The sequence below is a fragment of the Prionailurus viverrinus genome, chromosome B2, assembly GCF_022837055.1.
Source record: "Prionailurus viverrinus isolate Anna chromosome B2, UM_Priviv_1.0, whole genome shotgun sequence".
Lineage (NCBI taxonomy): Eukaryota > Metazoa > Chordata > Mammalia > Carnivora > Felidae > Prionailurus > Prionailurus viverrinus.
In genome coordinates, this window is record NC_062565.1 from 2,946,478 (window position 1) to 2,971,537 (window position 25,060).

Below are 25,060 nucleotides of genomic sequence, written 5' to 3' on the forward strand. Positions count from 1 at the left end.
CTCACCCTGCGCTGACGAGCCGACGCCGGACGGAGCGGGCGGGGCGCGCGGGCGGCGCGGGCGGCTCTGCGCCTGCGCCCCAGCGCTCGGCCCCTCCCGTCGGGCGCGAGGCTGAGGGAGGCGTCGGGGGCCCTGAGCGCCTCTGTGCCTTCCGCACGGCGCAGCGCAGACCAGGGGTGCCCGGTGTTACCCAGCGCACCCGGACCACCGGGCAGGACGCAGATCCCCAGGCTTCGCGCTCCAAGGTGTCCCCCTGGGTCCGAGGAGGGGCGCCGGGACGCGGCATTTCCGGTGCGCATCGCTCGTTCTCCCGATGCCGGCGTCCCCGACCCGCCCCGGACAGACAGGCTTCCTCGCCCAGCCTGGACGCCGGACCCCACCGGGAGCCGGAGAGATGGGTGAAATCAGGACCCTACCCTGGTTTTTCTCAGATAAAAACCCAGCTTTTATCACACACGAAATAATTTTTTAGTCTATGGGTTCATTTTCCCCCTAAATTATTTGTCAGAACCTCAACGTTGGAAGATGCGTTCGAATTCATCTACACCATGAGTACACTACCCAGCCAAGCCCAGTGAAACCCTTACATGATAAATATTTTATAACATTTTCTTTGTCTTCTTGAAATTTCAAAAAGAAGTAAAACCACATACGCAATTTAGCACCACCGATACGATGCTGTAATTGCGAGATGAAGAAATAAAAGGAAAGGAATGCATAACAAAGTAATACGTGTTTCGGTTTGTAAATGCTTGGGCATGACTGCCTAATGAGGCTGTCAAATGCTTGCACCTAAAAACAATGAACAAATGTAGCTTAGAGAAGGAAGACAATATTGAATTGAATATTGTCTATACTTTTCGTTGCATTTAATATGTTCCAACAAGGGCTAAATGTAGATAAAATCACCGTGAATATACAGCTACAATGCAGACCAGGGAGAGTGTCTCATCCTCTTGCACTGGCAACCCAAATACCATGAGTAGCATTGTATCAATGAATCACTCATGGTATATATCAGAGCGAAATAAAGTCTTCTTTTATCTTAATACATCTGGCATCTGGAAGTTGCCTCCTTGGAAAATTCAGGCTTTGTTAAAAACATGCAAAAGATACAATGTTTATTTTAAAATGCACTTAGGTTTATGTTCACGTACAGGAAGGTACAATTTTTTATTGTGTGGGACTGCTTTTGGTATAGTGCATAATATCTGGTATATCTGGTCCCTGTCCACACAATGCCATTGTACCCTTTAATCATAGAGCCAACTAGAAACTCCCAGCCCATTTCCAAAATGACTTCCGAGAGATTGTACTGCCCCGGGTGAGAACTATAGATTTAGCCCCCACCACTTTTTCAATGACTGAATCCTTTCTCTAACACTCCACCGGAAAACTATCCAGGCTGTGCTTGAACACATCAAACGAGGCATGACATGCCGCTTGTCAAGGGAGCGTAACTCTGTGTACGGTTGGTAGAGTTGGATATAGGCAGCATGTTCGCCCTGTCCCCCAAGGAGTCTCCCCAAGGAGCCGGGGTTGGTGAGATGAAAGAGTCCTTTCTCAATAGTGGAACAAATAATAACAAATCTTCCTGGTTATGACTGTGCAAAAGAATGAAACCGGACCACTCTCTCACACCATGCATAAAATTTAACTCAAACGGAGTAAAGACCTGACTGCAGGACCTGAAGTCATACAACTCCTAGAAGAAGGCACGGGCAGTAAGCTACTTGACACCGGTCTTAGCAAGGATTTTTTGGATCTGACACCAAAAGCAAAAGCAACAAAAGCAAGAATAAACAAGTGGCTCTACATCACACGAACACGCTCCTACACAGCAAAGGAAACCACCAACAAAATGAAAAGACAACCTACTAAATGGGAGGAAAAAATTGCGAATCATTTAAGTAGTAAGAGGCTGTTACCCAAAATATATGACGGATTCGTGCAACTCAAGAGGAAAAAAAGAACAAAAACCACATGCAAATAAGCAACAACAACAACAACAAACAAGCCAAACACCCCAACTAAAACATGGGCAGAAGATCTGAATAGGCATTTTTCCAAAGGCATTTTCCTGTTTCCAAAGAAACAGGTACATGAAAAGATGCTCAACATCACTCATCATCAGGGAAATGCAAATCTAAACCACAATGAGATTATCACCTTACATCCGTTAGAATGGCTAGGACCAAAAAATGAAAAGAAATAACAAATGTTAGTAAGGATGTGAAGGAAAGCAAACCCTCACGTACTGTTGATGGGAATGTAAATTGGTGTATCCACTGTGGAAAACAGTATGGAGGCTCCTCAAAAAGTTAAAAATAGAACTACTTTATGATCCCGCAGTTCCCCTGCTGAATATTGATCTGAAGAAGAGGAAAACACTAACTTGAAATGTGTGTGTGTGTGTGTGTGTGTGTGTGTCTTATATGTCACTAATTTCTGATGATGCTTCCCACCAGATCACTTTCCTTCTCTCACATTTTGAATTCTGTATATAGATTGATGTGCTCCCTTTCCTACCATTCTTGTCCCAACGTACCTTTTCTCCTTTCCCATCCCTGAGTTCCATCAAATGCAAAGACATGTTTCAGAGTGTAAGAGCCGTATATATCGGTGAACATATTTAATTTCATGACATCCCTTCATCTTTACCAGTTTCTTTTCACTCAGCACAAAAGGCATGAATCTTTAACATTTTCTTCAGGTTGAGAAAATAGTCTAGAGACCAAGGAGTCTATTGAAAACCAAGATGTTTTTGAAGAAGATTTAGCCTTGGGGGCAATAATGGAAAGACCCACAAAAGACGGTCCTTAAGACCTAAACTTGGGAGAAGATTTGGAATGTAAGAATAGGTTGCAGAGGGGCGCCTGGGTGGCTCAGTCAGTTAAGCGTCTGCCTTCAGCTCAGGTCATGGTCTCGCGGTCTGTGGGTTCGAGCCCCGCGTCGGGCTCTGTGCTGACAGCTCAGAGCCTGGAGCCTGTTTCAGATTCTGTGTCTCCCTCTCTCTCTGACCCTCCCCTGTTCATGCTCTGTCTCTCTCTGTCTCAAAAATAAATAAACATTAAAAAAAAAAAAGATTTAAAAAAAAATAGGTTGCAGAGCCAGCAGGGAGAGCAGCAAAGAGTATCGGATCAAATGTCGTTTGCTAGCAAGAAAATACTCATCTAAGAGAGGGCCAGGCAAATACAACGTTTGCAAAACCATTTCTTACTACACAACAAAAAATTCCTATAGGAGGGAGAGACCATATAAATGTGATAAGACTGAAGATATATTCAAACAGAAAGCAAGACCTCGTCAAATATACAGCGTTGAGAAGCCATGCAAATCTAAGGGATGTGGGAAATTGTTCAGTTATGATTATTTTCTTAATAGTCATCTAAAGACTCATCATTCATCATCTCATTTTAGAGAGAAATCTTCTGAATGTAATAGTCAGAAAGTCTTCAGTGACAATCTAACCTTTACTCAGCATCAGAAAATCCACAGTGGAGAGAAATCCTTTAAATGCAATGATTGTGTAAAAACTTTCAGCTAGAATTCTTCTCTTATTAAACATCAGAGAACTCATACTGGTGAGAAATCATATGAGTATGAAAAGTCCTTCAGCCCTGGCTCATTAAACACTCATTAAACAGAAGAATATACACTGAAGAGAAACCCTGTGAGTGTAATGAATCTGAGAAAGCCTTTTAAAACCAGTCAGTTCTGATTCAGCATTGGCAAATACACACTGGAGGAAAACCCTACGGGTGTAATGAGTGTGAGAGAGCCAAGCGCCAGAGTTCACACCTTGCCTTACATCAAGTAATCCACACTGGAAAGAACCTTTATGAACATAATGGGGGAAGGCTTTTAGCCAGAGCTCAAATCTTGCCAAACATCAGAAAAAAAAAAAAACACTGGAGAGAGACCCTATGAATGTAGCCAGTGTGGGAAAGCCATTGGCCGGAGTTCAAATCTTACCACACATCAGACAACTCATCCTGGAAAGAAACCTTACGAGCGTGGTGAATGTAGCAAAATCTTTACCCAGAGCACAAGTCTCATCAAACATCAAAAGACCACACACTCCAGAAAGACCCTATGGACATAGTCAGTCTGAGAAAGCCTTCAGCCAGAGTGAAATTCCTTTAAGCATCCGATAACTCACACTACCTAGAAATTCTGTGAATGTGATGAATATATTAATGACTTCACGTAAAGGTCAGTCATCACCAGAGATCAAAGATTTCACTGGTAAAACAAGGAAAGTTTAAGTAAGACTTGATATTTCATGAAAGGTGATCAAGTTAGCGTTGTGAGCAAGAAACTACCAAATAAATTTTGTAAGATATTTGAGGACGGGTACTGTGTAGTTCTGATATTTCAGCTTTCTATCAGTGTTTTATAGAGAGACTCCATTTAAATACTTACATCATTCATTAATACATTTTTGGCCAGATTTTTTATGCTCTCATCTTCGCAAGCTCTCTGAAATTAAAAAAAAAAAAAAAGAAATTCCCTTATAGAACAAATATGTCACAGGGATGAAAAGTACAACATAGGGAGTATAGTAGAAAAACCTTGTAATAACGTATGGTGACAGCTGGTAACTATTCTTATCATGGTGAGCATTGTGCAGTGTATAGAATTATTGAATTACTATGTTGTGTCCCTGAAACTAATAGAACATCATATGCCAGGTATACTTGAATAAAAAATTTTAAAAAAAGAGTGCCCCAAATGGAAACAGAAGCACCCAAATAAAAATTAAGAAATTTTTTTTTATTGAGAAGATCACCCCAAATTCTATTTCCACAAGTTCTATTCAGAGAAGCCGGGAATCCAAGTATCTATCCCATAAGTCTTCCCACCCGTGACAGAGACAATTCCAGAGGACCTGAAGAAGCAAAGGGACATCTTTTAAATGGCTGAACCCCTAAACAGAGCCATTCATTCCACTATGCTTCACTTCCTCATCCCCAACACAGAGCCATCCATTCATCACTATGCTTCTCTTCACTACCTCATCTCCAACACCACAAGATCTTATCTAAGACGGAAAGACAACGTGGGAAGAGAGTGATTTTCAAGGTGTTTTACAAGAATAAATTCTTCAGGATCTAAGCATGTACTTTTTGAAGACTATCTTCTCTCCTTTGAACATACTAGTAAAGCAGAAGATTAGGAAAGACACACAGTTATCTCTGAGCCTATTTCTTATTACTTGGCACTTGGTTTAAAAAGTACCATGTCATCATGCTTCATGAATGAATCCTAATTATCCATATTTTAATAAGGTCACATCATTTTAAGAGATTGGGCCTCAGGTCAGAAAGTACGATGATAGTAAATCTGAGTTCCCTTGAGATACCCACAGCATCTGAGAAAGAAACCAGAAATGACCTAAACATGATGAATTGTGAAACTTGATTCCCTCATCTCTCCCCAAACTTACTTCTATTTAGTTTTAGTTGGCTGTTATTAAACAGTGTAAATTCAAACACAATTTAAAATATACCCTAAATTATATGGCAGCAGTTATAATACAGCCATACATTGACAACAGAAATAATGGCAATGTATACAAGTTATTTGTCTAATCTTTAGGCTAGTATTCAATAACATGAAATGGAAAATACAAGTTAAACTTCCATTAACTTCAATTTTTTTAAGTAGGTGCCCAGTGTGGAGCCCAGCGCAGTGCTTGAACTCACAGACCATGAGATCATGACCTGAGCCACAGTCAGCTGCTTAACCGACTGAGCCACCCAGGCGCCCCATGGAAAAGCTTTCAACCTTCCACCATTGAGTATGATGTTGGCTGCATGTTTCTCATATACAGCCTTTATTATGTTGAGGTGTGTTCATCTTATACCCAATGTGAGTGTTTTCTATCATGAAAACATGTTGAGTTTCATCTGATGCTTTTTCTGCATCTGTTGAGATCATAACACGATTTTTGTCTTTCGTCCTATTAATGTGGTTTATTGATTTGTGTGTGTTAAACCATCCTTGCATCCCAGGGAAAAGTCCCATTTGATCATGGTGTATGATCCTTTTAATGTAGTGTTGAATTTGGTTTGTTAATATTTCGTTGACAATTTTTGCATCTATATTCATCAGGGACATTGGCCTGTGTATGTATACATACGGTGGGTGGCAAAACAATGCTCCAGGCATTTCTTAGGTTGTACTCTTATTTTTAAAATTAATACACAGACCACGTCATATTTGATAGAGTCCACGCTTCTGTGTTCTGGTACTTAGCACAGTGCCTGGCCCATTGAGAGGATCAGTTAATATTTATGGGGGGAAAAAACGTATAAAGTAAACAATATCTATTGATTCTACCTAACTGAAGTTCCTGGGGCCATATATTTTATTTGATTTTATTTTTTAAAGTGTATTAATTTTCAGCGAGACAGAAACAGTGTGAGTGGGGGAGGGGCAGAGAGAGAGGGAGAAAGAGACAGAATCCCAAGCAGGCTCCACGTTGCCAGCACAGAGCCCGACGTGGGCCTTGAACTTGAACCGTGAGATCATGAGCTGAAATCAAAAGTTGGATGCTTAACCGACTGAGCCACCCAGGCACCCCTGGGCCATATGTTTTTAAAGAAGTAGATAAAAGTTTTAAATGAACATATTAAATTTCAGCCTGTTCACTTCAATATTTTCAATAATTCCTCTGCCCGCTCTCATTTTTAAAATGTTCCATTTTTTTAAGTAATCTCTATACCTGGGGCGCCCGGGTGGCTCAGTTGGTTGAGCGACCGACTTGGGCTCGGGTCATGATCTCATGCTTTGTGAGTTCGGGCCCCGCATCAGCCCGATGTCTCTGTGCTGACAGCTGGGAGCCTGGAGCCTGCTTCGGATTCTGTGTCTCCCTCTCTCTCTGCCCCTTCCCCACTCATGCTCTGTCTCTGTCTGTCTCAGAAATAAATAAACATTAAAAAAATTAAAAAAAATAAGTAATCTCTATACCCAATGTGGGGCTTGAACCTACAGCTCTGAGGTCAAGAGTTGCACGCTCCACCGACTGAGCCACCCAGGCACCCCCCATTAACTTCAATTTAATCCATTCATCGATGAGGTAATGAGATAATGGTTATTTTGGTAAGCAGCTGGCATTTGGGGTAGTTGGAATACATAAGAGTCAATAATGTTATTTTTCATTGGCAAAATCAGTTAAAGTTGGTTAACAAATGCCAAGAGACATAGCTTCTAACAAAATAGCATATAAATTTTTATTATAGAATCAATGATCCAAATATGTTAATAAAAATTTTCTGGTTTCATATATTCAATGGGAAATCATTAAAATGTTCTATAGAGGGATCCTGCCTGCAAGGGAACACAGGGAACCTTCTGGAGACACAGAAGTGTTCTGGATCATGATGCGGGGTGGTGCTTACTCAAGTGTATACATTTGTCACATCGTTCACCTGTATACTTAAAAATACTCTCAATAAATATTTGAAAAGAATGTTATGTGAACGGCCCATTGATTTCTATTATTTCTCTTTCAGATCATGTGATTTTTTTTTCTTTAAAACATGCACACGTTCTTGAGAAGTTTATAAAATGAGCTCTTTATTTAGATTTGCAAGACTGTAGGATCCAGAGTCAAGCTCAACCCCATCAATTTCCCTCCACACACACAATACACACTTGTATGTATATGCATTGCCATGTTCTGCGGCCTTATTGAAGGTCATGAGCCTTCATCTTTCCCAGTTTATGCTGACAATGCTTTTGTAGTTTTTAATTTTTCCAGATAGAATTGCTTTTGTTTTTCCAATTTTGCTTTATTTGAATCTTCACGGCAATTTTTCATTTGGGAGCATTGACGTTCTAGATAATTCTGAGCTGTGTTTGACTCTCTTAACTGTCCTTAATTTCTTTCAGATGTTCCTTGTGTCATCTGCCGAGAGAGAGCGCCTCACACTGAGGGGTCTCAAAATCCCGCCCATTCTCGGAGGCTTGATTAGATGTAAGGATATGAGACTCAAGAAATGTAGAGAGACGATCAGACGAATCCATTGATGGTTGTCTTTTCAGGCTCATCCACTGATGGAGGAACAAGACGTTTTCGGAGATGACACTTGTTCAGCACCAGGAGGTGTTCTTCTCTGCTCATTACTGACTTCTTACAGCCACCAAAGTGCTTCTCAGTGCTGGGCCCTTTCACTCACCTCCTTCACTATTAGAATGAACAAGCAACATCAAGGCTATACCTTACTGAGGGATGGAATCTGAGACTTTCCATCTCAAATATGACAGTGTTTGGATCTTGGAGATATTGTCATTGGTAAAAATATCGGTGTCTATCCAAGGTCAGGCAGATGAGCTAGAGTATACATCTCTCTCTCTCTCTCTCTCTCTCTCTCTCTCTCTCTCTCACACACACACACACACACACACACACACACCCCACAGTAGATAGAGTAGGAGAATAATTGAACTGGGATTAGACATGGACTCTAATCCCAGTTTGAACATTTGCTAGTTGTGAAATTTTAAGCACCACCTATCTTGGGTGAGCATTAGGGCACACAGCGCAACAATTAAGAATGTGAACTCCTGTAAAAAAAAAAAAAAAGTGAGCTCCTGTAGCCAAATCATGGGTGACCTTGGGCAAGGTATTTAACCTCTCTGAGACCGTTTTCTCATCTGTAAAATGAGGTTAATAATGACATCAATCATTTATTCAAAAATTCTTTGATTATCTGCAATGTGCCAGTCTCTGTTGGAGCTTATGTTTTGAGGTGAAATGTGCTAAAACACATCTGATAAGGACTACCAGGAATAAATGTATAGTCCAACAAAATTCGGTTTATTCATTCGCTGCAACAAGGTAGACCTTTACCAGTAGAAACGTGGACCATCTCACAAAGAATGAAGCAGAGTTATTGTAGGATTTCGAGGAAGAGTAAATTTTAGGTAAAATTAAGTAAAGCAGCATTTTTTTTTTTTTTTTTGATGGGCTCAATGCAAGGTCGGTCTGGATTAAAAAATAGATGCAGGCCTGTTGTTTTAGAAATCTCCAAGTTAACATGAACGTGACATGTTGTGTGTGAAAATGCTGTATCTGAAGCTCTGCACCCGGTTTGGAAATAGAGATTGTTTCTGTTGAAAATGGCTCGAATTCCCCAGGCAAGAGTGGGATGTTGATTTATCCTGAGAACGATGTCAAATAGTTTCTGATGGTCTCTGATTTTAGCAAAGAAGATTTCTCACTAGTTTTTTCTTAAAAAAAAAAAAAAAAAAGTGGGAGTAGCAAGGCAAAGGTGGGCATACCATTAGTAAGAACGTAGGAAATCTTTAAAGAGGATCATTGTGCGCCTGGGTGGCTCAGTCGGTTAAGCCTCCAACTTCACCTCGGGTCCTGACCCCACGTCAGGCTCTGTGCTGACAGCTCCGATTCTGTATCTCCCTCTCTCTCTGCTCCTCCCTGCTCACACGCTGTCTCTCTCTCAAAAATAAATAAAGATTAAAAAGTAAAAAAAAAAAACCACTGAAATTTCACAACTGCAATATGTATGACCAATTGGGGAGAAATATTTGCTGTTAACTTTGCAGCAGGCTCTATCCGTGTCATCTGAGTCTGGTTAATGGCAGAGCTGACTTCGCTTTCTCAAACGAGATAATACATACAAAGCGCGGAGAAGAGTGCCTGGCACACAGTATGCGTTTAATAATCATTGCCTGTTGCTATGGAATCTGATTTTCCTGTGGCTCTGGGATTTTAGTGGTTCAATGTATGTCGAGAGAAGATAGCAGGAAGCTTCCTTTCTCCTTCGCTTACGAGAGCAGAGTCAGTGCTGTAAAACCGAGGAACTAAATTGCACGCGAGTTACTCACGAAAACCCCACTCCCCGAGGCTGTGCCGCACCGACCAGACCAGGACCGTATACCGAACGTCCTCCCAGACAAGCCCGGCTCCCCAGCGGCCACGCCCAGACCCCGCCCAGTTAGGGTCACGTGGACGTCTGCAGACCCGCCCCCCCTCCCCCCCCCCCCCCCCAAGTCGAGTCCACGCAGCCGCAGACGTGGCTGGGAATTGTTGGCGGAGAAAGAGCGGGTCCTGTGGAGCCGAGAGCTGCTCAGGCGTAGTTCCTTTGGGACGGGGACCCAGTAGTCGGTGCCCCTGGCTCGGGACTGGTGGGTCAGGTCTCGCAGGCCCCGAAGTTTCGCAGGGCCTTGCCCTTTCGGAAGGGGCGGGGGGTCGCCTTTTCACCTGCGCCAGCTGTGGCCCTCGGGAGGGGCGGGGTCGGGGTTCGGCACGCCCCCCCCCCCGGGCCCGGATCTGCGCGGTGTCTTCGAGGGGCTCTGTCTCCCGGGTGAGGCGGCCTCCGGGCCTCGGAGCCCGGCGCTAGCGGCCCTGGTGGTCCCACGCGCGGCCTGGGGGTCCCGCAGGGAGGAGCGGAGGGGACTCGCCCCCCCACCCCCGAGCCATTGAGGGAGCAGAGCTGCGGTAGCGCCGGGAGGCAGCCTGCGAGAGGCCCCGGCGGGAGAGGTGAGACCTCGGCCGGGGGGGAGGTGTGGGGGGGAGGTGGAGCCGGGACGTGGGGACACGACTGTCCTGTCGCTTCCCCGGGGGCTCAGAGAGCACGAGGGGAGGAGCTCTTGGCGAAGGTGGGGAGACAGGTGGGATCTGTGTGGAGCCCCGAGCAAAGCCCCTCCGGTGTCGCTCCCCAGGACCCCTCCTCCCACGCAGGCCTTTTATCCTTCGCGGTTCAAGGAAGAAGGCCTGGTTTGATCAGTTTCAAAGTCACCGTACCGCAGGGGGGCGTGCCGATCTAACAGCTGTACGGACAGGTGCAGCCACCAGCACCGGCAGGATGCACTCCACGCACCTGCCTTTATCGTGGTCACCCCTGCCCCCACTGCTGCCTTTATCGTGGTCACCCCTGCCCCCACTGCTGCCTTTATCGTAGTCACCCCTGCCCCCCACTGCTAACCGCCGGTAGCCGCAGACCGTGCCCCATCTCTCTCCTTTTGTCTTTTCCAGAACGTCCTAGAGATGGAATCTGACTCTGTATAACCTCCTGGGGCTGGCTTCTGTCACTCAGCACCAGGCCTTGGAGACTCGTTTGTCTTGTGTGAGTTGCGTATCGCTCAGTAATATTCCACCAAATAGACCGTAGTTTGTTTGTTTTTCATCTGCTTACCTGTTAAAGAACATTTGGATTGTTTCCCGGTTCTGGTAATTATGAATTATGCTGCTCTAAATGTTCAGGTACAGGTTTTTCTGTGAACATAAGTTTTCATTCAGCCTGGTTTTGAAAAGCAAACCGGTCTGAATTTGAATGCTGGTTTGAGATTTATTGATTGTGTAGTGACCTGAGACCAGTTACTTAACTTTTTTGAGTAACTTTATCAGGGAGTTGCTGTGAGGTTAAATGACCCAGCGTATCCGTGGTTCTCCACTTTTTCAGACTCCGCAGGCCCTTTTTTATTACAAGTATTGTGGAATGCCCTCATTTCTATCCTGAAATGAAATTTATGAAATGGGTAAAACTAACGTACATAATTCTTAAGGCTATATAATGCCCTAACTTTAGAATAAAGGAGAAAGAAAAAGGAACGCACTGCAACTCAGCCCCCCCCCACCAAAAAAAAAAAAAAAAAAAAAAACAACACCCAAAAAACAAAGAAAAACAAAAAACTGACCGAATCTTAGTAAAAACTCAGAACAAAGTACCTTGATTTCGATGGTAGTTGCCTTTATAGAAAGATCATTGAAAACAAAATAATCACTGAAAACAGAAACAACACTCTGTGGTTGTGTGTAAGGAAGATTTCAGTTCTGGCCTCCTCAAACCTTGAACCACTCTATTTTCTTCACAGATGGCAAGGAAAATACAGTCTCTCGGCTGAGAACCCTTTCACCCTCCTGAAACCAACATAAATCTGCCCAGATCTGTGTCATCACGTTCTTTATCCCTCCCATGTTAGTAGAGGGCTGTCTGCCCTTCTGTCTGCGCCTTGGATCCCATCCATCCTACATTTCCAAGACCTTTAATTTTCCCTTCTCCCTCTTCATAGTTTATACACCTTTGCAACTGTACCCTTCCTGTTTTTTGCCCAGCTTTGAGGTGTATTTTACATACAATTATCTTCATCAATTTTATTTGAATGGTTTGAGTTTTAACAATTGTTTATGGTTGTGAAACGTCTACCAAATCAAGATCTAGAACTGTATTGTCCGATTGAAGAACGCCCTAGCCATAGGTAGCTATTTAAAGTTAAATTAATTAGGGGCGCCTGGGTGGCGCAGTCGGTTGGGCTTCCGACTTCAGCCAGGTCACGATCTCACGGTCTGTGAGTTCGAACCCCGCGTCAGGCTCTGGGCTGATGGCTCAGAGCCTGGAGCCTGTTTCCGATTCTGTGTCTCCCTCTCTCTCTGCCCCTCCCCCGTTCATGCTCTGTCTCTCTCGGTCCCAAAAATAAATAAAAACGTTGAAAAAAAAAAAGTTAAATTAATTAAAATGAAATGAAATTAAGCGCTCACCTCCTTACTTGTACTAGCCATATTTCAAATCCTTATGGCCACTGCTGTATTTGACAGCCCAGGGACAGAAAGTTTTCCTCATTTCCGAAGTTATTGTGGACAGTTCTACTCAGTGCTTCTATAGCTATAGCTCACAAATTTTGATTTGTTATGTATGTTATCATTATGTTCAAAATATTTTCTTACATTTCTTATAACTTTATAAGAAGATAAATAAAGGGGCTCCTGGGTGGCACAGTCTGTTAAGCACCTGACTCGTGATCTCCGCTCAGGTCATGATCTCACAGTTTGCAAGTTCGATCCCCACATCGGGCTCTACGCTGATGGCGCGGAACCTACTTGGGATTCTCTCTCCTCCTCTCTGTCCCTCCCCTGCTTGTGCCTGCACATGCACTTGTGCTCTCTCTTGCCAAATAAATACACTTTTTAAAAAATTTTAAAAATAATAATTTCTTGAATAATTGATTTACCACTGTTTAGTTTCTAATTATATGGGGATTTTTCTGGATATCTTATTGTGACTGGTTGCTAATTCCATTTTTCTCAGAGAATATATTGTGAATGATCTCAGTCTTCTTACATCTGAAAAATGCCTTTATTTTACTTTCATTTTTTTTTTCAACATTTATTTATTTTTGGGACAGAGAGAGACAGAGCATGAACGGGGGAGGGGCAGAGAGAGAGGGAGACACAGAATCGGAAACAGGCTCCAGGCTCTGAGCCATCAGCCCAGAGCCCGACGCGGGGCTCGAACTCCCGGACCGCGAGATCGTGACCTGGCTGAAGTCGGACGCTTAACCGACTGCGCCACCCAGGCGCCCCGTATTTTACTTTCATTTTTGAAAGGCATTTCCTCTGTATATACAGTTCTAAGGTGACAGGTAGTTTTCTCTTTGTAAGTACTTTCAAGAAGTTCCTCCATCGTCCTCTTGATCGCATGGTTTCTGACGTGTTGTCTGTGTTCTTCTGTATGCAATGTGTCTTTTTTCTCTCTGGCTGATTTTTAAGATTTTCTCTTTATCACTAGTTTTGACTACATTGATTATTATATGCATTGGTTTAGTTTTCGCCATGTTTCTGAGCTTAGAATTTGTTGAACTTCTTGGGTCTGCGGGTCTGTAGTTTTCATCAGATTTGTACAGTTTTCAGCCACTATTTCCTGACATACTTTTTCTGCCCCACTCCCCCAGTCTGTAGATTTCAAGTGCACAAATATTAGTCTGTTTAAATTTGCCCCCCACCTCACTGATACGCTGTTCATTCTTTTAAAAAAAATTATCTATTTATTTTTGGAATGTTGCTGTTGCTATCTGAAGTTCACTAACCTTTACGTTTGCAGTGTCTACTTTGCCATTGACCCATCAATGCATTTTTCATCTTGATCATTAGTTTTTTATTTCTAGAAATTCTGTTTGAACCTTTTTTTTTAATTTCCTCCACTGTTCTCTACTTATTTGGACACATGGACTGTAGCTGTATTAATTGTAATTCTCACCTCTGTTCATTCAGATTAGTTTCATTTGACTGATTCTTTTTCATTGTGGGTTGTCATTTTATTCTTTTTTTTCCTCTAGTGATCTTTGTTTGGATGCCAGGCATTATCAATTTTTCTTTTTGAGTGCTAGGTAGTTTTGTGTTCCTAAAGGCATTTCTGAGCTTTTATCTGGGATACTTGGAAACAATTTGATCCTTCCAGGTCTTGCTTTTAAGATTTGTTAAGTGGGATCAAAGCAGTTCTCAGCCTAGGGCTAATTTTTTCCTCATGCTAAGACGACCGTTCTGTGGATTCAATGCAGTATTTCGTGTATCGTGCAATTTCCTAGTTTGGCTGTCAAAATGGGCCCTGTGTGAGCTCCGTGCACCGTTACCTCTAATACTTTTAAATAGTTCTTTTCCTAGCCTTGAGTAGTTTCCTCACATGTGTATGGTGATGTACACCTTGCTATATACTCAAGGGGGGCCCTCTGAAGATCTCCAGAGTTCTCTCTACAAGTCTCTTTTCCCACTACTCTGTTCAGCAAACTCCGGCCACATGGGCCTCCCCAGACTCCACACTCCACCTGTTCAGTTCTTACATATGGATTCCCTAACCCTATGCTACAGCCTGGAAACTCTGCAGGCAGGCAGTTGGAGAGATTAGTTATCTCTTGCTATATAACAAGTCACCCCCGACACTTTGCAGGCTTAAAACAACATGCATTATTATCCCAGGGTCAGGAATGGAACATGGCTTAACTGGATCCTCTACTTCACGGTCTTTTGCAAGGGCTGCAATCAAGGCATCAGCGAGGTCTGAGATCTTATCCGAAGGCTCAAGCGGGGAAAGATTCACTTCCTAACTTACTTAAGTGGTTGTTGGCAGGATTCGGTTTGTTGAGTTCTTGGACCGAGGAACTTAGCTTCTTGTCGGCTCGTGGATGGAGGTCACCTTCGGTTCCGTGCCACACAGACCTCCAGTGTTTCAGCCTCTTCAGAGTCAGCAAGAGAAAGAGTCCACTACTAGGACGGAAATAACATTCTTTAGTAACCTCATCATTCCCTCAATGTTGCAATATTTTATTGGTTGACACATGTTACTCAAGAGAAGGGAATTACACTTGTAATGGGTCCCGGGTCATTGAGGGTCATCTCACAGGCTGCCTACCACACCAGGGCAGGGGTCACCGTTATTACTGGACGTCTGGTATCTTACCATTGTTTTATATATTTTGTCCTGTCACCTCCAGTTTTGTCATTGTTCATATATTTCTTGGTTGTTCCAGGCAGGAGGATAAGCCTGCTTCTTGTTACTTCACCGTGGCTAGAAGTTCATTGTGGCTAGAAGGGCAAGTCCCAGCTCGGCTGCTGATTCCCGTCTGTTTAAACCTACTGAGAATTGTGCTGGCCTGGCATCTGGTCTGTCCTAGTGAATGTCCCTGGGGACTTAAAGTGTGGATTCAGCAGTCGTCGGATGTTGTGTACTAAATAGCAAACAGGTCAAGGTGTCTGCCAATGTCATTCAGATCTTCTGTGTCCTTACTGTTTTTTAAAGTGCATTTGGTCAATTGTTGAGAGATGGCTGTTGAACATGAAGAAACGTCCCTCTTCAGCTCTGACAATATTCTATCTTGAAATCTGTTATTATCTGACAATATAGCCATCCAGCCTTCTTGCAGTTTGCATAATAAATCTGTCTCTATCCATTTACCCTTGATCTATGACTTCCCATAGGAAGTAATGTCTCTTGTAGAAAATATATAGTTTGTCTTCTCTATCTTGATCTCTGCCTTTTAATCAGAGAGCTTAGAGGAGGATTAGACAGACGTTTTTCTTTAAGAGCCAAATGGTAAATACTCCAGCCTTGGTGGGCCATTCACTCAACTCTGCCAATAAAGAGAAAGCCGCAGGGGGGCGCCTGGGTGGCTCAGTCGGGTGGGCAGCCGACTTCAGGTCGATCCGTGAGTTTGAGCCCCGCGTCGGGCTCTGTGCTGACAGCTCAGAGCCTGGAGCCCGTTTCAGATTCTGTGTCTCCCTCTCTCTCTGACCCTCCCCCGTTCATGCTCTGTCTCTCTGTCTCAAAAATAAATAAACGTTAAAAAAAAAAAAAGAGAGAAAGCCATGGTAGACGGTGTGTAAATGAATGGATGCAGCTATGATCCAGTAAAACTTTATTTTCAGAAACCAGTATCGGCCAGATTGGCCCTCAGGCCATAATTTGTCAACCCCTGGTTTCCACTATTTGAATTTACTGTAATTACTGGTACGTTTGGGTTTGTCTCACCATTGTTCATCCCTTTGTTTTCCCCTGATTTTCCTTTTCTTCTGTTTTGTGGACCATTTAAATACTTTTAGATATTTGTTTTAAGTTTTCCTATTAGCTTTTTAGCTGTGCTAAAAAGGAGCTCCTTTTCATTATTATTTTTAGCAGTTCCTCTAGGGATTACAATATACATCCTTAATTCTTCAGTCTTCTTAGCATTAACATTTCACTTCCCGTAAAAATGTGGAAACCTTACAACCACATAGGTCCAATTACCACACTCCATTCTTTTGTTCTAGCTGGCTCATGTATTACCTGTACATATGTTATGAGTTGTACTAGGCAGTGTTATAATTTTTCCTTTACATAGTCGTATGTATGATAAAAAATTAGATAAAAGCAAGCTCTTACATTTTAATTTACCCGGATATTTACCATTTCTAATACTTTAAATTTCTTTGTGGGGATCAGAATTTCCATCTGGTGTCATTTTCCTTCATCCTGAAGAACTTAATCGCTTCGGCAACAATCGGAAAAGAAAAATCCAAAAGACACGCTTGGTCGTCTGTCAGTGTGCCTTGTCATGGTAAAGAGGCCCATCTCCCAGTCACGTTAGTCAGAGACCCAGAAGTGCACCGTTACAGCCCCTTCTGTCTCGCCCGCGTGTCCAGCTTGTCACCACGCCCTGTCAACGTTGCCTCCTACGCGTATTGCCAATGTGTCCCTTCTTTCTGTCTCTGCTCACTTTCTCTCTAATCCGCGTTCTCATCTCGCCTAGATTTCTGCAGCATCCACACAGTACTGTTTCGTGTCCGTTCTGGCCTTTCCACCTCCCTACTCCCTGCCAGAGAGAGAGCCTTTCTAGCACCCAGATCTGCTTTTGTCTTCTGTCCCCTCCTCTGAGATGGCTTCTTCCTGTGTCAGGTTGAAGACTGTATGCTCTTGCCCGGGCTGTGACCTCCCAGAGCTGGCCTCTCCCCCTGCAGTGGCATTCTCCACCCACCCCCCACCCCCCGTTCGTTCATACACCTTGTCTGCTCCGTGCACGCGGCCTCCTTCAGTGTCTCACCCTCACGTGTCCCCTGGAGTGATGCTGCCTTCGCACCAGCTGCTGCTTCCTCTGCTTGGGGCGCTTTTCTTTATCTTGTCGCCCCGGTGACTCCTACTGATCCCTCGGGATTTGGTCCAGCATCGTCTCTTCAAGTAAACCCCGCCGAAACCCCGACCAGGTCAGATCGCCTTATTAAAGACGCTCATGGCCTCACACGACTCTTCTCTAGGACACCCGTCACAACTATAGTTACCTATTTGTTTGTGTGACTATTTGGTTATTGTTTATCTCCTGGACACTCAGCTCCGTACGATCAGGTACCACGTTTTGTTAAGCTCTGTATTGTCAGTACTGAGCATCGGGATCAATAAATATTGGTTGAAAGAATAAAGGTGTATTCATTCGGTCATTTATTCCAAAACAGAGGTATCCGAGTATATGTGCCGTCGAAGCGAGCACCAAAAGCAGAGGTATCCTAAAAATACTTGGAAGGAGAAAGATAATCAGGAGGCATTATTATAATGGTAAAATGTGCAATTCTCTGTGACACCAGCTGGGTGTCCAGTTCAGTTCTGACCCTAATCAGAGCTAGCAAGGACCCCAGGGGGTACGTGCTCAGTCTCACAGGACGGCCCCCCCCACTTCACATGCCGGTGGCAAGTAGCGGGTCCCCGGATTGCCCACGACCCCTGCCTGACGTGGCTACAAGTCAGAGGGTCCCATGACCTCCCTCCTTGGATTAGATCATTTGCCAGGACAGCTCACAGGACCCAGGGAAACGCTTAGGTTGACCATTTATAGTGGATTGTCAAGGACGCGATAACAGTTACAGATGAACAGCCAGACGAAGAGATACGTGGGACAGGGCTCCCAAGGGTCTGTTCTGGTTTTTTTTCAGACGTTATGCTTTTTGCTTTTTAGGTTTCGGGGGTCCCGTTGCTGCATTCTCTCGGAGACGGTCTTGTCAGCGGTGTCCAGTCTGCTAGTGAGTTCTTCGTTTCTGCTGGTTGTGTTTTAAATCTCTAGCATGTCTTTCTGGTTGTGCTCACACTGCCCATCTGCTCTTGCCTGCTGCCTGCTTTCTCCATTCGACCAGTTAGCTTATTAATTACAGTAGTTTTAAGTTCCCAGTGTCAGGAGTCCAGCGTGCCCGCCGTGTCTGTGTATTCTACGAGTTGGCTGTCTCTCCCCACCGTACTCCGTGTACTTACAAAGAGCGTTACTCCTTTTCTTTCAAAAGAGTCCGATTTCCTTGGCCTCCTTGTATCTATTGAGTCCGCTGTCCTTCACGAACCCACCTTCTCATGCTGTGCGTGCGTGACAGCGCAGAGCTCCAGTTCACCTGACTTTCTGACTCCTCCGTGGGTTCCTTCAGTGGTTTCTGTTTGTGCCTCTTAACGGGTATCTGCGAAAAGTTGTTCTGCAGTGGTTGTTTTGGTTTACGGGCTGAAAATCCCTCTTAGCGTTTATGCAGTAGATGCTCTCAGACATGTACTGCTCCAAATATTAGGGTAATGGCTTTAACTCACCTTTAGCTTTAAGTAATTTCTAGGGCTTGGTTGCCAAAAAAGGACAACAACAAACAAACACGCCCACACACACACCTGGCCGGACTTATCTTTAAAAACGGCTGTCATTGGGGCATTCTCATAAGCAAACCACCAGCATTTGTCCACTCACCAAGCATTCGTCAGGCATAGTCTGTGCGCCAAAAACCATGCCAGGAGTTGAGGGCTCGGAGGTTAAAGACTTTAGTCCGTGACCTCCAGAAGCTCAACGTCCAGTGAAAACACTGGTGGGTGCTGTGATGGAGTAGTGTGGACACAGCATGGAAGCAGTGGTGAAGAAGGGGCTCCGGGGCTGGCTTTAATCCTGGCTCTGCCACTTACTAGCTGTGCAGCCTTTGCACAAATGCCCTAAACTCTCTAAGCCAACATGACCAGTCGAAATATAATGCAAACCACATGTGTCAGTTAAAAAATTTCCTAGTAGTCGTGTTTAAGAAAAGTCATGAGAAACAAGTAGAATTAACTTTAAGGATATCTTTCATTGAGTCCCGTGTGTGTAAAACTTTTTAACATGTCATCAGTATAAAAACTTATTAATGAGACATTTTCCTTTTTTTTTTTAATCTTCAAAATCTGGTGTGTATTTTACACAGAGTACAGCTCAGTTTGGCGTGGCCATGTTTCTGGTGTCCAGCAGCCACACGTGGCTAGAGGTCGGTGCACAGGGCTTTATGGGTTTATGCCCCTTCCCTCACTCGTAAAATGGAGACAAAAATAGCTTCTACCCATGGAGTGCCAGTAAAGGATAAGTGATTAAATACATGTAAAGTACTTAGAACAGTGATTGTTCAAAGCGTAAGCACTTGTTAAATATTAGCTGTTATTATTTGTAGGAACAATTATTTTATGATGACAGAGGCTAGGAGAACATAGATAAGGAGCCTAGAACAGGTGACGTTAGAACTGAATCCTGAAGAATGAGCAGGAATCGGCATAGCAAACAGTAGGTGGTTCAAGGGAAGTTCTGGACAAAAGATCAAGTGCAGGGAGACGTGAGAGACTTGATAAGTGCTAGGAAGTGGACACAGGGTGGCTGGAGTGTAGGGTGTGTGTGAGAGTGACAAATGGCGAGGCTGACTGGTGATGGGTCAGCTCACGAAGGACCTCCATCTCGAAAGTATGAGAAGAATTTAAGTATGTGGAAAAAATTCACACCGTAAGTGGTATTGAGGACTGGAAAGAGGCCAGATGGGAGGGCTTCCCCTGATGTCACACAGATAGTCGTAGAAAAGTGGGACTAAAGCTCTAGATTTTCTGTGTCTTTACCCATTATCCTCTGCTCCATCAGGCAGCTCCCTAGGGCAGCAGAGATTAAGATTCAACTCTGGAATTCTGGCTTACGTGTAACTTGAGGCAAGTGACTTCAGCACCCTGAACCTCCCTTAAAGTAAGATCCTGTTTTCCACCTCACAGGGTTTTTAGGAGAATTAACTATGTCAGTATTGTGGGTCAGCTCGGAATAAATTCAAGAACTGTTAGCTCCACAGCCAAGAGAGTCTTCCAAGTTTCTTTCCCCCCAAGACAAGAAACTAACTCTGGAGACACAAATACGTGCACATCAGATAAGGGGTAAACAACAAAAGGCATGGCTTTTAGGTATTGAAATTGGAAGTTGAAACAGTACAGGAAATATTGTGGGAGATCCGGAAAATGGGAGTTAAGACTGTCATGGGGCTTATGTAATTTGAGAGGGGCTCTAAAATGCGGTCAAGATTTAGGTGGGCAAAATCAGGAAGGAAAGAAAGACTTTGGGGGCAGGAGAAGGAATGATGAGTTACATGAGGAATGAACGTTGAATGTTGGGAATACAGTTAATAAGACCACTAATTCCTTGTGTTTAATGCTTGCCTGTGATATGCCGTGATCACTGAAAACGGATGTTTAAGTGACAAATCTACTGCTTACTATCCCTTCTGGGGAACCTTACCAGCCCAAAGTAAAAGGCTGCATAGGTGCTAACACTTGGGGGTTGTCTAATGAAACAGCCAAGTCCGTGCCCAGCAGTCCTGCGATGAAATCCATCATTTATCATGTCCTTACACACAAGCACTTGACTTTCAACCAGCACGTTGGTAACTCAGTCTTAAGCGTGAACCCATAATTAAAGACTACTTCTAGGCACGCTAACATAGAAGATGAAGGGTCATCTCTCTTGTTTGTCTTCTATTCATAGTGTTTCTTGTCTTTCTGTCCATGACTGAGAGTAAGAAAGAAATACGTTGTCCTTGGAAAGCCACGAGAATTATTTTTCATTGCAAAAGAGTAGATTCCTCCCTATTCAAACTTTCCTTTTCTTTCCCTCTTCTTACATTAAATGTAAAACAGTAATGGCAGTAGCAGTGATTCACCAAAGGGGAATTAGGTAAAAGTATTGTTTTGTGTAAGTCAAAAAAACAAATTTAAAAGAAATGTTTTTGTTGTTGTTGTTTTTAAGCTTTTCTTTTTATGTAATCTCTGCACCCAATATCAGGCTCAAAAAGAAAAGTTTTCTTTTTTTTAACGTTTATTCATTTTTGAGAGAGAGAGAGTGCGAGTGGAGGAGGGGCAGAGAGAGAGGGAGACACAGAATCGGAAGCAGGCTCCAGGCTCCCGGCTCCCAGCCGTCAGCACAGAGCCCGACACGGGGCTCAAACCCACGAATCGTGAGATCATGACCTGAGCTGAAGCCGGACACTTCACTGACGGAGCCACCCAGGCGCCCCAAAAGGAAAGGTTTTTTAAAGAGACATTTAAAGAGCTCTTAATGGGCTTTAGGATGATAGTTTCAATGCTGATTAAGTACTTTTCTCACAGAAGACTCCCTAGAAGCCATTTCTCTTTGATCACAGTTCTCCTTTCCTAATACCTCCTCATCTTCATGTTCTTCTTTTTTGTAATCTCTTCAGTTTAGACTTTTCCCGAACCACCTTCTCACCAGACCGTGTTTGCTCCATTCCCTTCAGTCACTTTCATTTAGCTCCAACCCCTTCACACCGCTAGCATTTCCTCCCCAGAGAGCAGGTAATATTTACATCCCCCTGTTGTATGATCTCAGTGTTTACAGCTTCATTACCCCATTCCTCACAGAGCAGCTTCTTATATTCCAGCTTTGGACTTTCATGTCTTGCAGATGGCGAGTCTGGACCTGAAGCCAAGAAGTCAACACTACGGCAGCAGGACATTTTCAAAGAAATTCCATCCCGAGGAATAAACATGGAAGAACTTACAAAGATAAAGTCTGTGTTGGGAGGTACCTGGAGACCCAGAGAACAGTTTAAGAATCAGCACATCTGGGACGAGATAAAGTCACCTGCATGGAAATTCCTGCCCAAGAAAGAGGTATAGAAGCTAATGAATTTGGAAAAGCTGTCACTGTACAATCAATAGTTTCGGAGCAGTGTGAGCCTGTAGAACGGTGTGTTCGTGAACATGCTACACGTGGGAAAATCTTCCAACAAAACTCAGACTTAATTATACAAAGGGAGTGTGACGGAAAGAGACCTTGTGAATGTAGTGGATGCGGGAAAGCCTTAAGAGACCACACCACTCTTATTCAACATGAAAGAACGCATACTGGAGAGCGACCCTACAGATGTAACGAATGCGGAATGGGATTTAACCAGAGTTCCCACCTGACAAACCATCAGAAGACTCACACAGGGGAAAAGCCCTACAAATGCAATGAATGTGGGAAGGCCTTCAGTTATTGTTCAGTCCTTATTCAACATCAGAGAATTCATAGTGGGGAGAGACCTTATGAGTGCACTGAATGCGGTAAGACGTTTAGTCGTAGCACATACCTTACTCAGCATCAAAGAATTCACACTGGTGAGAAACCCTATAAATGTCTTGAATGTGGAAAGGCTTTTAGCCAGAGCACGCATCTTACTCTACATCAGAGAATTCATACTGGAGAGAAACCTTACGAATGCAGTGAATGTGGTAAAACCTTCAGTCAGAGTGCACATCTTACCCAACATCAAAGAATTCATACAGGAGAAAAGCCCTATGAATGTAATGCCTGTGGAAAAGCCTTCAGTGATCACTCCGCTCTTATTCGACATCATATCATCCACACTGGGGAGAAACCTCATGAATGTAATGACTGTGGGAAAGCTTTCAGCTACTGCTCCGACCTGATTCAACACCAGAGAACACATACTGGAGAGAAACCATACAGGTGCAGTGAATGTGGGAATGCCTTTAGTGACTGTTCAGCCCTTATCCAGCATCAAAGAATTCACACTGGGGAGAAGCCCTATGAGTGTCATGAATGTGGGAAAGCCTTTGGTAACTACTCAGCTCTCACTCGCCATCAAAGAACTCATACTGGGGAGAAACCCTATGAATGTAAGGAATGTGGAAAAACCTTTAGCAGAAGCACATACCTTACTCAACATCAGAGAAGTCACACAGGAGATAAACCATATAAATGTCATGAGTGTGAGAAAACTTTTGCCCAGAGTTCATTCCTTACGCAACACATGAGAGTTCACACTGGAGAAAAACCCTACAGGTGTAATGAATGTGGGAAAGCTTTCAGTGACCGCTCAGGGCATATTCAGCATCAGAGAACTCACACTGGTGAGAAGCCCTATGAATGTAATGATTGTGGGAAAGCTTTCAGTTTCTGCTCAGCCCTTATTCAACATAAGAGAATTCATACTGGAGAGAAGCCCTATAAATGCAATGACTGCGGAAAAGCCTTTAGCGATAGGTCAGCACTTATTCAACATCAGAGAACTCACACTGGAGAGAAACCCTATAAGTGTAACGTATGTGGAAAAGCCTTCAGTCAGAGTACAAACCTCAGAAGTCACCAGAAAACTCATTCTAGTGAAAAATCCTATACATGTAGTGAATGTAGAAAAGCCTTTAGTTACTGCTCAGGCCTCATTCAACATCAAATCATTCATACTGGAGAGAAGCCTTATGCGTGCAGTGAATGTGGCAGAGCCTTCAGCCGGAGGACAGACCTTAAAAAACATCAGAAGACTCATACCGAAGAGAAACTCTACAAATGTAATGAATGTGGAAAAGCCTTTAGTCAGAGCACGTATCTTACAAAACACCAGAAAATTCACAGTGCCGAGAAAGCAAATATACATACTGCCTGTAGGAAAACCGTTAAGCAAAACTCCTCTGTTCAACACGAAAAATCTTACACTGGAGAGAAATCCTCTGAATGCCTTGAGAGTCTGGCTGCTGTGGAGACCAGGGAAACAGAAGGATCATGAAAACTGTCAACTAGAGTGGCCACATGGCTTAGTGGGAAGAGCGCATTTATGGGTTTTAGAGGTCCTGGGTTCTAATCTCAGCTCTATTACTAACTGAGTGCATTACTTACTTTAGGGTAAGTCACTTTACCTCTTTAAACCTTAATTTACTCACCTGAAAAATTTGAAGGTCTAACTAATTGATCTTTAAGATTCACATTTATTTTATTTATTACCAATGTGGGCTTTTACAGAGGTGATTCTTAAATTGTGACCTGTTTATTCTACAACAGTTCTGATTTACATTGTGAGGATGTGGTCATCATTATGGATTCAGTAAAGATATGGCCTACACACTATTTATTACCATGGGTCCTCCAAAATTAAACATACTATAACTATTCAAGGAAATTAAGAGATAAAGTGATATGAATTCTGTTAATTATTGCAGTAGGAAGGTTGGGATCTTTTCTTGATTAAGAATATGGTGTTGGATAAAACCTCAAAAAGAATGAATCAAATTATTGGTAAAGGCTGGGTTACCTAGAATCCACCCAAACTTAATGGTGCAATATAAATTTTCTCTATTAAGTTCAATTGGTTGCTATCATGTCCCAAGTGAAAAGGAACTGGAAAGCAGTTCTAAAGTCTCAAGCAGATTTCTAAGAACAGATGAAATTGGAAAGTGTATTTGCCATTTCCACCTAAATATGTAAAGGCCACGTGAATGAAAATGAATGTTGATCTAGGAGAGTCTGTTGGTCTCTGGTCTTTTTCCTATGATTATAGAGACAATAGCCTGAAAATATGAAGATTTATTTCAGAAGCCTGTGATACTAAGTTGACCAGTTAATTTTTTTCCAGATTTTCTGTGATGCCTGTGCATTGTTTTATAATCAAAGAAACAATTTTTAAAAGGAATTTGATAACTAAGCAAATTTAATGGTTTTGGAATAGGAGACTACTTTAGCAAATTATGCAATGGATTTAAAAACTCTG

At 43.2% G+C, this 25,060-nt stretch overlaps 1 protein-coding gene across 2 annotated transcripts; it reads left to right on the top strand.

Annotated features, from left to right (window-relative positions):
* Window positions 1–10,092: 10,092 nt before the first annotated feature.
* On the top strand, window positions 10,093–25,060 carry LOC125166750 (zinc finger protein 883-like). Of its 2 annotated transcripts, XM_047860768.1 has the most exons (4): window positions 10,093–10,510; window positions 11,006–11,096; window positions 18,220–18,283; window positions 21,976–25,060. In XM_047860768.1, exon 4 carries the CDS (start codon window positions 22,160–22,162, stop codon window positions 24,080–24,082), a length of 1,923 nt encoding a protein of 640 aa, XP_047716724.1. In that variant the 5' UTR covers window positions 10,093–10,510; window positions 11,006–11,096; window positions 18,220–18,283; window positions 21,976–22,159; the 3' UTR covers window positions 24,083–25,060. The 2 variants fall into 2 exon arrangements, 1 of the variants encoding a protein (XP_047716724.1); XR_007152524.1 differs by lacking the exons at window positions 18,220–18,283; window positions 21,976–25,060 and adding an exon at window positions 11,845–12,276.